General features: G+C 35.3%; 1 protein-coding gene across 1 annotated transcript in view; it reads right to left on the bottom strand.

Annotated features, from left to right (window-relative positions):
* Positions 1-2,193: 2,193 nt before the first annotated feature.
* Positions 2,194-17,069, bottom strand: part of LOC115886677 — a 189,672-nt gene continuing 174,796 nt past the window's right edge. The window contains exons 2-3 of the mRNA XM_030905931.1: positions 9,749-11,114; positions 2,194-2,669 (exon numbers count right to left, since the gene is read on the bottom strand). Coding sequence (XP_030761791.1) covers positions 2,194-2,669; positions 9,749-10,382 — 1,110 coding nt within the window. The 5' untranslated portion in view covers positions 10,383-11,114. The remainder of the gene's footprint in view (positions 2,670-9,748; positions 11,115-17,069) is intronic.

Raw genomic sequence — 17,069 nt, 5'->3', positions numbered from 1 at the left:
GAAGTTAAACATACGATAGTGGACGACATAAAGAACAGTCAACTCATATGGTACGGGCATGTCCAAAGAATGGCAGAAATAAGAATCCCAAAGCAAATTATAAACTGGAAACCTGCAGGAAGAAGAAAACCGGGTAGACCGAGAAGAAGTTGGCAGGAAGGGATTGACACGTTTATGGAGAAAAGATCTCTCGGAGACGGTGAATGGAGAGACAGACAGGCATGGAGAGATGGCATCGGAAGACGTAGAACGTTTTAAACCGATTAATATATATACATAGGGATAATTAAAAAGTTTCCTTGCATCTGTCAAATATGAGATTTAAAGAAATATCTAATTTCTGGTCGAAATTAAAAAAAAATAACTTTTAATTTTTCATTAGCATACCAATTTTCAGCCATCCACATGTAAAAAAATCGTGATTTTTTATCAGTATCTACAGTAGTGATGGGATCGATATGTCTCGAGGATTTTTGTCAATCGTCGAGGATTACTTCTTGAGATTCCCCGAATTACTTGTTTTCATTTGACCTGAAAGATTACCAGAGAAATCTCAAAATAAGAGTTAAATAAACAAAATAAGCATGTTCTTAAGCACAACCTACCAAAAGTATATTTCTCCCTATATATAAAGTGTATTAACCTATATAAAGTGTATTTCTCCCATCAAATTATATACACGAAGATATAAAAAAAACTATGAAAAAACCTATTTAAAATAGGTAATTATTTATTTTTATTACAATATAATTCCGGTTTCTCAGGTACATGCTAACAATGTGTGAACAAACAGCAAGCAAAATGCGCCGATCATTATTCGGGTATCGATCGATCGATAAAATTATATGACCGAGGATTCCTCGGATGATCATCCGATTATTGGAATCCTCGAGGATTGAGGTCATCCGATTATTCCCAACACTAATCTACAGGGTCCGGTAATGGTAAGTCGGACATCTGTAGCTCCTAGATTAAAAAATTTGGGAATTTAAAAACTTGGGAAATTTGGGAAAACTAAAGTATGTACTAGGATGTATTTCAGGAAAATATTTTAACTTCTATAGGATGGCTAAAAAAAGTGCCAGTGGATCGGGGTGATTCTGTATATTATTGCATTTTTGGCTTCCTTTCGGATCATTTTACATAATCCTAAGATATGAGTAAATACATTTCGATAGTTTCAGAGAAAAAAAACATATTTTTCAGCATTTATTAGACAAAAATATTAACAAAAACTCTCCCGAAATCAAAACCATATTAGGTATTTACGCTAGATGGTCTGTACCTACTTTGCTATAAATATGGGAATCGTAAATTATACAGGATCTTCAAAATTCTACACCAAACTTTCTTTTTTTTAATGGAACACCTTGTATATTATTTTTCCAGTAGATGGAGAATTAAAAAATGAACATTTTTTATATTTAGAATACTTCAACATTTTTAACGGTTTTGCAGATATTCGCGGTTTCATATTTCACATGCCATTTTCGACAGTAAATTTTTATCAAAACCACCCAATGATTTTTCTCTCATAATTTTACCCTTGAAAGAGCCATAAATAATACTGCGTGTCATTACTTTAAATACAAACAATGTTCATTACACTCCGTCTAATAAAAAAATACAGGGTGTTCCATTTATTTATTTTTTCCTTTTTTTTATTTGTTTTTTTATTTATTTTATATTTTAGAAAGTTTGGCGTAGAATTTTGAACACCCTGTATGATTTAAGATTACTATATTTATAGAAAAGTAAGTCTAGACCATCTAAAGTAAATACCTAATATAGTTTTGATTTCAGGACAGTTCTCGTATTTGTAATAATTTTTTTAAGGAATGTTAAAAAATATATATTTTTTTTATTTCTTTATTAATATCTCTAACATTATCGAAATATATTTACTTATATCTTAAGATTATGTAAAGCGATCGGAAAGAAAGCCAACAATGCAATAATATACAGGGTGTTCCATTAAAAAAACATTCCGATCCACTCACACTTTTTTGAGCCATCCTATAGAAGTTAAAATATTTTCCTGAAATACATCCAGGCACATACTTTAGGTTTGGACTTAAAGAAAAAACCTCATGTTTTTTAATCTATATAGGAGCTACAGATCGGCGTCGCACTATTGCCAGACCCTGTAGCAACTACATACATATAGTAACGAAAAGTGAAATTTGAGCCAAATTACTTAATAAAAATGCCCGTATGATACTGAAAATACCCTGAAACACTGTATCTGTTTAAAAAAAACAAGTAGTACCTCTCTTCCTTCTTCGTAAACTTCTTCTCCTCCTCAACCCTTTTACAGTACTTCCGTACCACCCCGTAACCACTAGTAATCTCCCTGGTCTCCTCCACTTGCTCCCTCTCCATAGAAAAACTCTCCAAGTTGATCTCCTCCTCGTCAGTGAGATAGTCATAATCCCCTGGCAAACTCTCATATAATCCTTCATCGGTACTGCCCATACTACGGGTCGTAGCATAAAGAGGTGTATCCATTGAAGCTAAGGTACGAATTTCCTTCGTTTTGAACAGGGGTTTCTGGGAACCAGCTTTTCGTTTTTCTGGCGGTACGAAGATCATGGGGTCTAGTTTTAGGGCTGCCACAGCTCTTTGAGGTCGGGATACGACCACTTGGTAGATGTCACTTCGGATGGTACCTTAAATAAGTGCGGGTTTAGTTAAAACTGAAATCTAACTCGAGAGATATCACTGGTCAACAGGTTTAAATGTTAAGGAACAATAATAAGATACAGAGCGATCAATAACGACTGAAATAGTTTAGGTTATTCTGGTTTTGCTCGTTTGGATGCTAATTTAAAAATGTTTAGATTTTTTTAATTTTAAGTAGTTGAAATTCGGAAATAGATTTTGAACACCCTGTAGCATCTAACTAAAATATCTTTACATATATCTTTTTCTTCATCTATATAAAAATTCTCCTACCAAATTTTAGAAGTCCAATATCAGAAACAATGGCCAAATAACTGCAAATTTTTACCCCTCTGAAAACTACCATGAAATATTACAAAAAGTATTAATTTTAGGTATATGACATCATACAGGGTGATCCGAACTGTATTCCGGAAACTTCGACAGCATATTCTGCACATTAAAATAAGTAAAAAAGTTCGTATAAATGTATGTCCTAAAATGCTTAGTTTCGGAGATACAGGGTGTAGGAGGTTCATTTTTATTTGGATTTTTTCCAAATAATTTCTGAAGTAACTGTCCTGATATCATTACGACATAAGGGGGCGCCACCTACATAAAAAAATATGTAGGTGGCGCCCTCTACAAGTAGGAGTCATATTGACATCAAAATCAAATTTCTCATGTTAAAAAACTCCCAGGCACCAATTTTCATCCAAATATTGACGTCACATCAAAAATTATTTGGAAAAAATCGAAATAAAAATACAAATTCTTCACCCTGTATCTCCGACACTAAGCAGTTTAGGACATACCTTTATACAAACATGTTTACTTATTATCTGGAGAATATGCTGCCGAAGTTTCCGGAATACAGTCCGGACCACCCTGTATATATAACAGTTATAGAATTTTAGGTAGAATCTAAAAATAAAATAAAAATAGAGCGCGTTGCATTTAAAAAAAATATACGTTAAGAAATATACGTTTTTAAATCACTCTGTATAGAAGCAATTCTGGACTTGCAGTCAATCGACTGGCTCGTGAAGGATCTGGCCGCTAAAGGTTTTAAGATTAAAGGAATCCAATCTGTGGAACCAGACCAACAGTCCTCGAGGATATTGCCAAAGTGATAAAGGAAAAATCATGAGTGAACACGAGGTCACATCTGCTAAGGGCAGAAAACGGACTATACTTTTTCAAACATGATTTTGGAGAAAAGATAAGGATTCGCATCCCGACAAGAGAAGAATGGGAAAGCAACCGAGTAATGAACACTCAAGAGATGCTTCCGCAAATTCAGGGGGCACAGGTGTAGGCATCTTCTCAGAGAAACTAGACATCCGACGATCTTTGAGGCTATCGGATGGCTGTAATGTTCTACAAGCAGAGGTTTATGCCATAAAGGAAGCGGCGAAAGGATAAGAGAGAAAATTGCTGATAGACCAATAGGGGATATAGTGATATACTCAGACAGCTTGGCCGCTTTAAGAAGCATCGCGATGCAATCAGTGAGATCGAAAACTGTGATGGAATGCCGAGAAGCACTGTCCTGGCTGCGTCGGGGCGGGGCTACTCTGTGCCCGGTGCCAGGCCACAGCAATGTGGTGCGGGCAATCAGGAAGCAGACAGACTCGCCAAAGACGGGGCCAGGGGAGAGGCCGTAGCAGATAACCCACCACTTGTGACGATCAACACACTGAAGGGGGCTATAGGAACTACAATCAAAAGCAGCAAGAGATGTGGCAACACCGTGAGGACTGCGCTACAGCTCGAAGACTATGGCCACTGTTAGATAGATAGCAAAATGACAAAACAACTACTAGAGCACAAAAAAGACCTAGTACGCATAATTGTAGGTGTCGTCACTGGAAACTGTCCCACGGGGGTAAACCTCGTAAGATGGAAAGTTTCCGACAACGACTACTGCAGAGAATGCGGAGAGGAAGAAGAAACCATAGAGCACCTGCTACAAGGTTTTTTGGAGGGCCTATAGGAAGCAGCAGAAGCCAACATCAGCGACATCGGGAACTTTGCAAAGAGCTGGAAGTGCTTTAACGCAAAGAAAGAACGAGAGGAAGGTTTGGTAAAATAATACAGGGGTATCGCAATCCAGGCGGTTTCTTAGCGATAAACTTACAATAAGTCGATCGTCTGGATTAGAAGTTCTCATACGAATATTCCTGGACGTCTATATTGACGTCCTCATGGACCTGGTCATAATTCATAAACTATTTAATATACTTTATGGTATTAAGGTATTTTTGGAACCAGAATTTTATAGCAAATTCACTAAACTCGACTCACCCTGTATATCTATAAAAATATTTTTGAAATGTGAATTACCATTAAACATATATTTTGTAAAAGGTTTGGAGTGAAAATCTGAAATAGGAATTCTGATACAGAGCTTTTTCGGAAAACGGAGCCATCTTGTATGTATGCATTTGTATATGTGTGTGTTTATTTAAATACTAAAGTGAAAGCAACGAATTTAAATAGGTAAAACTTTGTAATATATCTTATTAACAATACAATGCAAAAAGTTTTATAAAAATTCGTTCACAGTAAATGATTTCCGAGGTTTGTATCTCATAAGGGCTTAAATCACTCCACTATAAGAATACCACGGAAAAATTGTTCTGCACCTTATGAATTTTATTGGTAGCCTGTCGTGTGTCATAAAAAAGATCTTTTTACTTATTTTTGTCATCAAAAATAATTAAAAAAGTTCGCATAAATGTATGTCCTAAAATGCTTGGTTTCGAAGATACAGGTACAATTCTAGTTTCATTTTTATTTCGATTTTTTCCAAATAATTTCTGAGGTAACGTCAATATTTAGATGAAAATTGGTGTCTGGAAGTTTTTTGACATGAGAAATTTGATTTTGATGTCAATATGACTCCTATTTGTAGGCAGCGCCACCTACATGTGTTTTAACTGTTTTTAAGAGTAATAACTTTTCGTCCGTACCTGTATAAAACTACTAGGTGAAAAAATATACATTTCCGTGATTTTTTACGTAAAAAATATCTCTTGGTAAAAATGGCTACGAGCAACCGTTTTCGAGATATTTAGAATGGAAATAGTCAATACATGTAATTTTTGACAAAAAATAAGCACGTGGAGTAGATAGTTAATTGAGTGAAATAATAAATCTAGAAAATTTTTATTTTTTTTACATTAATCATACATTATTTTGCGAATATGATGATAAAACAGTTTTTCTTGAACTTTTGGCACAAAAACATTTCAAATTTATGATTTCAGTCTAATAGCTATTTAGTCAACATGTTTAATTTATGTCAATGATGACAGGTATTGAAAATTTCGATAACCATTACTCGTAGCGATTTTTAGAAAGAGACCTTTTTTACGTAAAAAGCGTCGTAAATGTATATTTTTTTACTCAGTAGTTTTATACAGGTACGGACGAAAAGTTATTACTCTTCAAACAAGTTAAAAAATATGTAGGTGGCGCCCTCTACTAGAAGGAGTCATATTGACATCAAAATCAAATTTCTCATGTCAAAAAACACTAAGAAACCAATTTTCATCCAAATATTGACGCTACTTCAGAGATTATTTGGTAAAAATCGAAATAAAAATTAAACTTCTACACCCTGTATCTCCGAAACTAAGCATTTTAGGACATACATTTATACAAAGTTTTTTACTTATTTTTATCTGTAGAATATAGAGGTGTGTATTTCGTGAACGAACTAGTTCCAATGAACTATTCCGACCCCGGAATGAAAGGAACTAGTTCCTGGTTTCTCAAAGGACTAGTTCCTCAGGACCTATTCCGGGATCGAGAATGTGTCCGATATAGAATAATATGCGACGGCAACGGATCGGCTAGCGCGCGTAGCCCCTGATGGTAGGCAGGAGAGGAGTGCCAGACGTACGTTATCGGATCCGGACCTAGAGGAACTAAACTAAACTAAATACTAATGTAGTTTACGTACGAACGGATCGATGAGCGCGATCGATGCTAGGCAGGAGTGGGGAATGCCAGCCTTATGCCGTATGTTATCGGATCCGGACCTAAAGGAACTAAATAAAGACTAGTTTACGTATGGATCAGCCAGCGCGATTGATGCTAGGCAGGCGTGGGGAGTGCGAGCTGTATGTTATCGGATCCGACATAGAGGAACTATATTAAAAGACTAGTTCACGGGAATCTATTCAGTTTTCCCCACATATTAGCAGGAATAATATGGCGCTGATACATCTTCGGCGACTGATTCCTCTGAGGTGGACTTTTTTAGCGGGTATCAACACGAGTCCCACACTGCTCTAGGGTTATTCCTATGGCCATCTCTCTCGAGATGGTCATGAAATGATCACTATTCGTCTAAAAAAAAGTAAAAGATTTTTCTCAACCACCCCTCACAAAAAAAAAAAAAAAAAAAAAAGGAATCTATTCAGTCGGCAGATCTGAGGTATAATACAAGGCGACGACGATGGATTCGGCTTTGTCTATTGCCGCAGCCGGCGCGGCGCGGCGTAATTACAAAGAAAATTGTCGTGGATACTGTTTTTGATTTTAGTTTGTTTTTTAAATATTTTATAGAAATGTTTCACTTTAGGTCCCTAAAATTAAGAAATATCTTATAAAACGAAGTAGATATTCTGAATTTTTAGACAAAAACAAAAAGCTTGAAGTGAGGAAAATGCAATTTTTCGTAAATTTTTGTAATATTTGTCTCCAATTGATTTGTGATATAATTTTTTAAATTCTGATTTGAGTTTTTTTTTTTAATTTTTTTTATCTGCTATAAAACTTACCTATATGTTTTTAACATAAACAATTACACGTCTCGTTATATCTCCGTACATTATAAAAAATTATACGAGATCATACTGTGAATAGTTCTGACTGACAACGAAACGCATTAGCAAGCAAGGGGGATGTCAATGTTAGTCGGGAACTATTGTGAACTAAAGACCTAGTTCAAGGAACTATTCCTCTGGAGGAACTAGAACTAAGGAACTAGCAGTTCGGACCACCCTGTATATGTAGTTACAATGACTTTTAAAACATTTGCAAACTATTGGATGAACAGAAAAAAATTTAATGTGATTTTTGTTTTCATAAAAAAAATTATAATAAATCTTCAAACTATTCGATTTTTCTTTGGACGACTACCGAAAATTATTAACAATGTCTAAGAAACTAAATTTAAGATAAACATGAATTTTTTGGGTGATTTGTTCCAATAAAACCATCAAATTTGCTGTAATGCATAAAATACCTTACAATTTGCGATGAATTGAACTTTGGCCTCAAATAACTCTTAAACTATTAGGTTTCTCGGAAAATCATAAGAGACCTTTTTTGTAGAACGTTCAATTCTATATAAAAATAAGTAAAACGATATTTTTTTATGACACACGGTAGGATAGCAATAAAATTCATAAGGTGCAGAACAAAATTTTTCCATGGTATTCTTATGGAAAATAGAAAAGCGTGATGTGGGCAGTCTTAATATTAATATTAAGAGCTCAAATTTTAAGTGGTATCTTTTTACGTCAAATTGAAACTTTTGAGACTGTTTGCAAGAAAATGTTTTATTTTATTGAATCACCCTAGTGCCCGTAGGTTGGAAGTATTCCGCTCAGATACTCCTATCCCTGTTCCTGCTTTGGTTCTGGAAGCATCGATATACCATATTATGGTATGGTCTTCTAACTACTGAGCAAACGTTTCTCTCTTCCAACTCTTCTGTTGCCCAATACTACAATAATGAGGTGTTTCTCAACATTGAACATTCTTGATATGTCATCCACTGGGAGTTGGAGAGGTGGAATTTTCCTTTTGAGGGTGTTCCAAGCTCCTGAGCTGACAATTCTCTCAATATTGTTTCCGTCAATGACCATTCTAATCACTGTCGCATTCGCATATCTACTAATCACAATGTGCAATGGTTTCCACTGCTCTATAGTTCTTCTCATGACACATCTTTGAAGGCTAGCATAATCTTTAGAAAATTATTATTGTTACACACTACAACACTAATTTTTTCGTTTTCAAACAAAACTAGAGGCTCTAGTAAATCAACAACATACGTATTGGTTATATAATAATATTTATTGCAGTATTTTACCTAAGCTGAATTATTTAAAAATCAATAATACGAAATATACAGAGTCGGCAACAATAAATACAAATTTCATACAAAATTTTATACAATTAAAACAAGCTGAGTTTTTTTTAGTTTGTTAATGAAACAGAAATAATACAAACATGTTTACTGATTATCTGAGAATAGTGCCAAAGTTTCCGGAATACAGTTCTGAACAAATTCTGTATATATAACAGTTATAGAATTTTAGGTAGAATCTAAAAAATAAAAATAAAAATAGAGCGCGTTGCATTTTAAAAAAAAATATACGTTAAGAACATGTTTTAAATCACCCATACTCTATAATAACTTCAAAAATGTGTATCTTTAACCTTCCCTATAACTTTTATATTTGACATTTTTTTGTAAACCTCGAAACAAATAAGATAATGGACTTTAATTTATCGTTGACTCACCCTGTAAAATAAAATACATTTTGAAATTGATATCAAGAAGTTATTTCTTTTAACGTCTTTTAGCACAATATTACCAAACTATTTCTATCTTTTTTGATCATTTCGTATTTTTAAAAATGATTTTATTTAAACTCATAACTACAGGGTGTCCCAGAAATAAGTGCAAGTATTTTAAGGGGTGGTATTGATCTCGATAAAAGAAACATATTATTTTCCCCTTATCGTTTTTCAAATCCGCTCCAAAATAACGGAGTTATTTTACTTTGAAAATTTTAAAAAAATATATTTTTTGCTAAAACTTTGAGAACCACTGCACTGGATCTTTTCTGGATAGTCTTTCTTGTAAATTTAATCTAATACCTATGTTGCCATATTATCAAGAAATTATGTTTTTTAACTAAAAACTAAAAAAAAATTTCCAAAATTTTCGAAATTTCAATTTTTTTTCGCGAAAAAAACCTCATAGGCGTATTTCTGGGGTTGAACTATCAAAGACTTGGCCAGTGTTATCTCATAAATCAAATAATCAGCATCAACTTACCATTATCCTTCTCTTTACTCTTACTCTTCTTCCCTTTATTCTTCTTCTTCTTACTACTCCTCCGCCTCAAAGAGGTCCTTTTCGTGTCCACAACCAACGCACCGCTAGTCCTTTTGAAGTACCCATCCCGACTCACACTCAACTTCGGTTTGGGCCGCGACTTTTTCCGAAAAAAACCTTTCGTCGATGACCCATTAGGGGCGAAATTCGCGTGAAAATCACTCAGACGCGGAGCACTTATCGAAAAACTAAACCCGGAATCCTTACTGGAGAACAAACCAGTCGACGTAGTGTTATTGCTGGTCGAACTCAAAGTCCTCGTCACCGGAGGCGTGGAACGTTTATGCAACCGGTTAGACACCAAAGGATCGTCACGAAGGTCCTTCAAAGCACTGTCCAGCGAATGGTGAGCTGGTGGTGGATTCGAAGCAGAAGAAGACTTAGGCATTTCCAGACTTCTAGGCGTCATGACTTGAGGAGCATCCATCCAAATTCTTCCTAAACTTATCGAAAGAGAACACATCTCTTCAGTACCGGAATCTGTAGGTAGAAGTAGCGGTGTAGGACTCTGTCGTGATCTTCTTCGAACCAAGGGACTTTTCTTGACTTCAGTTGAATCACCCCAAGGAAACATCTCAACTGCAGAATCATTACTCTCCTTTCTACAAAGGTTTGAGGTGACTTGGTTATAGATATGAGTTGTAGAAGTGTTGTTTTTCTTCCTTACAACCGGAGATGAAGACAGTTGTCGTATTACTGGACTCGAAGGCCGTTCATCTGATGCAGGGACATAGATAATTGTTCTTTCAGATCCTTTAATTGATGTTGAAACTGGAGCGTCTTCTTTTCGTATTTCCTGCAACCACTGACTGTACGCCACAACGCTATTACCTTCTTGATTCTGTTTCCGATAGTTTTTACTACAAGCTATCTCTTTCCCAGACTTAATAGTCGCATTTAAATCAACTTTATCAACTTGAACCGATGTATCAACCTTCTTAACGCCTTCCTCCGGTAACTGACTCAGTAATTCCTCTTCAGTGACTGTCTGAGTAGCTACTTCAAGCTTGGGAATGATCTTCTTCTTCCCCTATCCAGGTAACTCTTCCTGATCGAGATTCTCTTGAAAGAATCGCTCCTTTTAAACGATGATTCTTTGTCTTTCTTTTTTCTGCCGCCGCCCATGAGGCGACGCAAGTTTTCGAAAGTTATAGGCTTCATCTTCAGGGTTTTTTGGAGGTTTAGGTGTTCAAATGCAGCGGTGGTGCTGTCGGTTGATTTTTGGCGATGGTTCGCCACATTTTAGTGTTTTTGTTTCGCTGTTTTGGAGTGTGTTCGGTTAGTTGAGAGCTTCATATCGCTAAACCTGAAGATAAAATAAAATTGGTTAGTGGTCTAAGGGTTAATGTAATAATAAAATTGCTCTTTGGTCGGAATCACAGGTACACATGTAAACGTGATTTTTATTCGCTGTGAATATGAATTTTACCGTGTTTATATATTATTATTATTATATTTATTGAAGGTTATGAGGTGAATCTTTTAACGATTGCCGTGATATATATCGTAGTTTCCTATATCAACTGGGGCATTCTTTCTCATAGATATACCTTGCCAATAAGACCAACGTTCAACAATAATTCTGTTTTCTGTTTATTTTCAAACGCTCTTTTGGAGATATCAAATGGTCAATCTAAGATTACAAATTCGTCCCCTAGATCAATTACTGTTCTCGTATGACTACAATAGCCTATATTTTCTTATGGTGTACCGTTTAATTAGTAACAGCAGTTTTAATAAAACCGGTGACATGACGAAAATCGCCAATTTTCATGGCTCATTTTCAAATACCTTAAAAACATAGTAAACATAGTCATAAAGTTATAAAAATTACAGAATTTGTAGGAAATTTTATATAGATTCAGAAAATATACACCTTTGAGTGGTTAGGTATCTTGGCTTTGTCAGAAAATCAATTTTTGGACCCTTGTTTTTCAGCTTTTTGATGAAGATTAAAATGTCCCCTAGATCAATTACTGTTCCCGTTAGTGGAGTATCTAGAGATTGAGTCTGGGGGGGGGATGAATTTGGATTGGCCTGGGTTTTGTATTTTGGTTGGTATTATTAATTCCTTTTGTGACAATATATTATTTTATAGGTACCGGGTGTTCCATCGTCGGACGGGACATAGAAAATCCCCTGTAAATTTTAATGGGGTCAATTATTGGCTTCCCTAATTATTTTAGAGAATAATTCTATTTAGGTTTATTGAAGAGCACAAAAAAAACCCACATTCAAAAGAATAACTTTAGATATTTTTGATTAGCTCGTTTACGAGTAATCGCCGATTTCTTTTTAAATATTTCTTCTTCTGGCCCTGTATTTACTTATGAGCACCAGTCAAGGTAAAAGATAACTATCAAATGAAGTTGTCATTTCAGAAATTTACTTATTTAGTGTTTTATTATTATTGAAAACTCATTCCTACATCGGAAATCTTAAAGATGTATTTATAAATACAAATTAGTATGAATTAAAGTAAAATAAAGTAATCAATTACAAGGTTAATTATAGTATTATTACAATATTCAATAACTTATTAATTTAGGTACCTACTATTAAATTGTTAGAACTTTAGGATTTAAGAAGATGTTCAAATATTCCTTCATCGACTGCTAGACAATAACCCAGGCGATCATAAAATTCTCTTCTTACATTCGCTAGTTGGTAAACTGAAAGTCTATTGCATTCGGCAGAAATAGCATTTTTTAACTCGTCTAGATTTGGGTATTTTTTATCTATATGTTTTTTAAATGGCCCCAGAGAAAGAAATCATTTGGCGAAATATCAGGAGACCTTGCTGGCCAATTTACTGTATTATTTAGGCCAATAACGTTTCCGTTAAAACTATTGTCTAAATATTCCCGAACAGCCAGGTACTATGTGCCGGACAGCCATCCATTTGGTACCAAACTTCCTGATTTTCCCTAACGGCATCATGTAAAGTAGGTAAAATATGATTTTCGAGTAGTTCCAAATAATATTCTGTATTTAAATTTCGCGTAAGGAATAATGGCCCGATAATATTGTGTCCGAATATCTCTGAATAAACATTTACTTTCTGTGGATATTGCGTTTCCACAAATCTGTATTGGTTTTCTTTGTTCCAATATCGATAATTTTGAACATTGGGTTCATTATTTAAGGTAAACGTGCATTCGTCAGTGAAACATATGTTTTTTAAAAATTCCCTATCCGTGTTTGCTCTTTCCATTATATCAAAACAAAACGCCTGCCGCCGTATTTCGTCCCCATCTCGTAGCTCTTGGTGCTTTTCATATTTGAAGGAATAGTATTTATGTCGTTTCAAAATTCGAAACGCTGTAGTGTGATCTATTCCTATTTCATCCTCAAGTTTCCTTGTGCTGATCTTTCCATCGTTCTCTTCCACGCACAATAAAACTTCCAAGTCGGTATCATTTCTTGCATCTTCTCTTTGTTCCTGCCTTGCTTCACATCTGCAGTTATTTATTAGGGTACCTTTGGTCTCAAATCTCTGGATATTCCTTGCGATTGTAGATTTTCCAGGTATCGGTCTATTCGGATACAGAGCAGCAAACATGTCCGACACCTTTTGATAACTATTTCCTTGATAATACCATTTAATCATCAATACTTTTTCTTCGGTAGTGTAATTCATGGCTAATATTTTCGATGTAGGTATGAGTTTTTAATAATAATAATAAAGCACTAAATAGATAAATTTCTGAAATGACAACTTCATTTGACAGTTATCTTTTACCTTGACTGGTGCTCATAAGTAAATACAGGGCCATAAGAAAGGAGAAATATTTAAAAAGAAATCGGCAATAACTCGTAAACGGGCTAATCAAAAATATCTAAAGTTATTCTTTTGAATGTGGGTTTTAATGCTCTTCAATAAACCTAAATAGAATTATTCTCTAAAATAATTAGGGAAGCCAATATTGACTCCATTAAAATTTATATGGACTTTCCTATGTCCCGCTCGACGATGCAACACCCGGTATATATAAGCATATTTATAAATGTCTGTCTGGCAGGGGTAATATCAACCATTACCCATATAATATATATACGCTCCTGTCTAATTGTGGTTTGATTTAAAATGATAACCCTTTACCATTACCAGCAACTGTATACGCTTTAGTTAAACTTATCGAATAAAATATTTAACATTAACACAGGCCGAATTACGTAAAGTTCGGAGCAACTGAACTTCTTAACGACCCAGCGTTCATAAGAGGCGAATGTGTGACAAGTAGATGCAAACTGTGCAGGACAAGTCGACGAGGCGAACCCGCTCTTTAGAATTCATAACGAAATATATTGCCCGTGCTTTAGCTCGGCGTGTCGTATAAGTAACAAAGGAATTTCTTTGCATACTCTATGCCTGCATTACGCAATCGATTCTGACAGGAACGAAGAGTTACGAGCTGTACATTTGGCCGAGCCTATTCGCAGACGGATATTGTTTACGGCTTGAATAATATCGCTTATTTATTGTTTATATCCTATATAAAAGAAATTATACTCATTTTCATTCATTTTGTCCTCTACTCCTACGTGGAGCATAGTAGATGTAGCTTGGCGATCTAGAGCCTCGCAATGGCATATTATATGCTCTCTTATTTCAGAGAATTTATAAGGAGTTTCTGCTAGAGGTGTGTAGTTCGTGAACGAACTAGTTCCAGTGAACTATTCCGACCCCGGAATGAAACGAACTAGTTCCTGGTTTCTCAAAGAACTAGTTCCTCAGGATCTATTCCGGGACCGAGACTGTGACCGATATAGAATAATATGCGACGGCGACGGATCGGGTAGCGCTCGTAGCCCGATGGTAGGCAGGAGTGGGGAGTGCCAGCCGTACATTATCGGACCCGGACCTAGAGGAACTAAATAGAGATGGGCAAAAGTAACCGGTTTTTTGAATAACCGGTATTTTCCTCTAAAATAACCGGTTATTTAAAGGTAGTTTTTTTTCACCAGTTAACCTAATAACCTTGCATTACGTTCAATAACCTATAGCCGGTTATTTTTTAAAAAATCGTACTTGTTTAAAACAAGTAACAATTAAATATTAGCTGTTTGAATCGTAAATTTCGAAGGAGCGAACGGCACGGATCTTCCAGATATTACGACGATAACGGGAGATCCCGCTCCCGCTCCCAAAACGAAAATATATGACATCAAACATCAAATGTCAAAATTAAATCAGGCATCAGGCGAACCCTGATGATAATAATCAAAACAACGGCCAAATGGCCCTGACAGGTCAGGCCGTAAAACAAAGTACTAATGGCATAGACTACTACTAGCCACCAGCTAGCCAAGTGATACGAACCTAACTTCAAATAGATTCTCTAAATTCTATATTTAAATTTTAACCGACTTTAACGGATTTTCAACGGTTCTTCAAAAGTCTTCCATGGTTTCGCCCAGTTTCACCCACGTTTCACCGTAAATATATTTTATTTGTAGTTTGAAGTCTCTCTTGAAGCTTAGACTAAAGAATACAAAATTAAAGTTCAAGTAATGAATGAAGATAATCTTTCATTATCTATTCATTCAGTCTCCTTATTTTTCTTTGGTATTTGATTAAAATAACTTGGTTGTAGATTGTAGAACTTGTGAGTTGTGTGGTTTTTTGAACGTTAAGTAATTACTAGTTTTAATATCATATCCATCTCTACTCAAAAAAAGTGAGGTTAGCATTTTTATTTAAATTCATTTTGTATATATACATACTTACATTGCTACAATCTCTATTTAATCATGCGATTTAACTAAGTTTATTATCTAAATTTGAAGTAGACCTATGGAGTGTAGAGGTAAGTAAACCTATAGGAAAACTAAATATTTAGTTTTGCTAGGTTAGGTTATTTGAATAACCGGTTAATTTGTGTCGGTTAATTTTGTCAAGTTATTATTTTTTAAAGATAATTCCGGTTAACCTATAACCGGTTTTTTACCAATAACCGCCCATCTCTAGAACTAAACTAAATAAAAGACTAGTTTACGTACGAACCGATCGGGCCAGCGCGATCCATGCTAGGCAGGAGTGGGGAGTGCCAGCCGTATGCCGTATGTTATCGGATCCGGACCTAAAGGAACTAGAGGACCTAAAGGAACTAAATAAAAGACTAGTTTACGTATGGATCAGCCAGCGCGATTGATGCTAGGCAGGCGTGGGGAGTGCCAGCCGTATGTCATCGGATCCGGACATAGAGGAACTATTAAAAGACTAGTTCAAGGAAATCTATTCAGTCGGAAGATCCGAGATATAATACAAGGCGACGACGATGGATTCGGCCTTGCCTATTGGCACAGCCGGCGCGGCGTAATTACCACAGAACATTGTCGTGGATACTGTTTTTGATTTTTAGTTTTTTTTTAAATATTTTATGGGAATGTTTCACTTTAGGTCCCTAAAATTAAGAAATATCTTATAAAACGAAGTAGATATTCTGAATTTTTAGACAAAAACAAAAAGCTTGAAGAGAGGAAAAATGCAATTTTTCGTAAATTTTTTGTAATATTTGCTCCAACTGATTTGTGATATAGTTTTTTAAATTCTGATTTGAGTATTTTTTATTTTTTTTATCTGCAATAAAACTTACCTATATGTTTTTAACATACACAATTACACATCTCGTTATATCTCCGTACATTATAAAAATTATACAGATCATACTTAGAATAGTTCTGACTGACAACGAAACGCATTAGCAAGCAAGGGGGATGTCAATGTTAGTCGGGAACTATTGTGAATTAAAGACCTAGTTCAAGGAACTATTCCTCTGGAGAAACTAGAACTAAGGAACAAGTTCCTCCCAAGGAACTAGAATTCCCACCTCTAGTTTCTTCTGTTGTAATTCGCACTGTATCCCTACTGATCATTAGCAGGTCTTTTGTAGTTTTAGAATTAGGCATCAAGTTTCAGTAAATTAATGCTCTCCAGCTGATTCGGTTATTTGACATTGGTTTAATATCTCTTCGTGATCGGTTTAATGTTTCTATCATTTCATTTTAAATTGTTCTTTGCCACGTGTGTCTTGCACGACTATAGTTCTTCTACTGCGTTGTGGGTTCCACTCAATACCTCTGCCAGCGATGTTGTTGCCACTTTGCCTTAATGTGTGACCAATCCACCTCCATTTCCTCAGTTTCATCTTCATTATACACCTGCCTCTAGTTGGTTAAGGTCCACAAATTCTAAAACCCACAAAAGGATACCATAAAGTTTTTTTTTTCATAACAAGGGACCGTCCTCTGCCGGAAA

This window comes from Sitophilus oryzae, unplaced genomic scaffold, assembly GCF_002938485.1.
Source record: "Sitophilus oryzae breed Bouriz unplaced genomic scaffold, Soryzae_2.0 scaffold_494_pilon_pilon, whole genome shotgun sequence".
NCBI classification, from domain to species: domain Eukaryota; kingdom Metazoa; phylum Arthropoda; class Insecta; order Coleoptera; family Curculionidae; genus Sitophilus; species Sitophilus oryzae.
The sequence above is the reverse complement of the archived record's forward strand: the minus strand, read 5'-3'. Positions and strand labels throughout refer to the sequence as shown.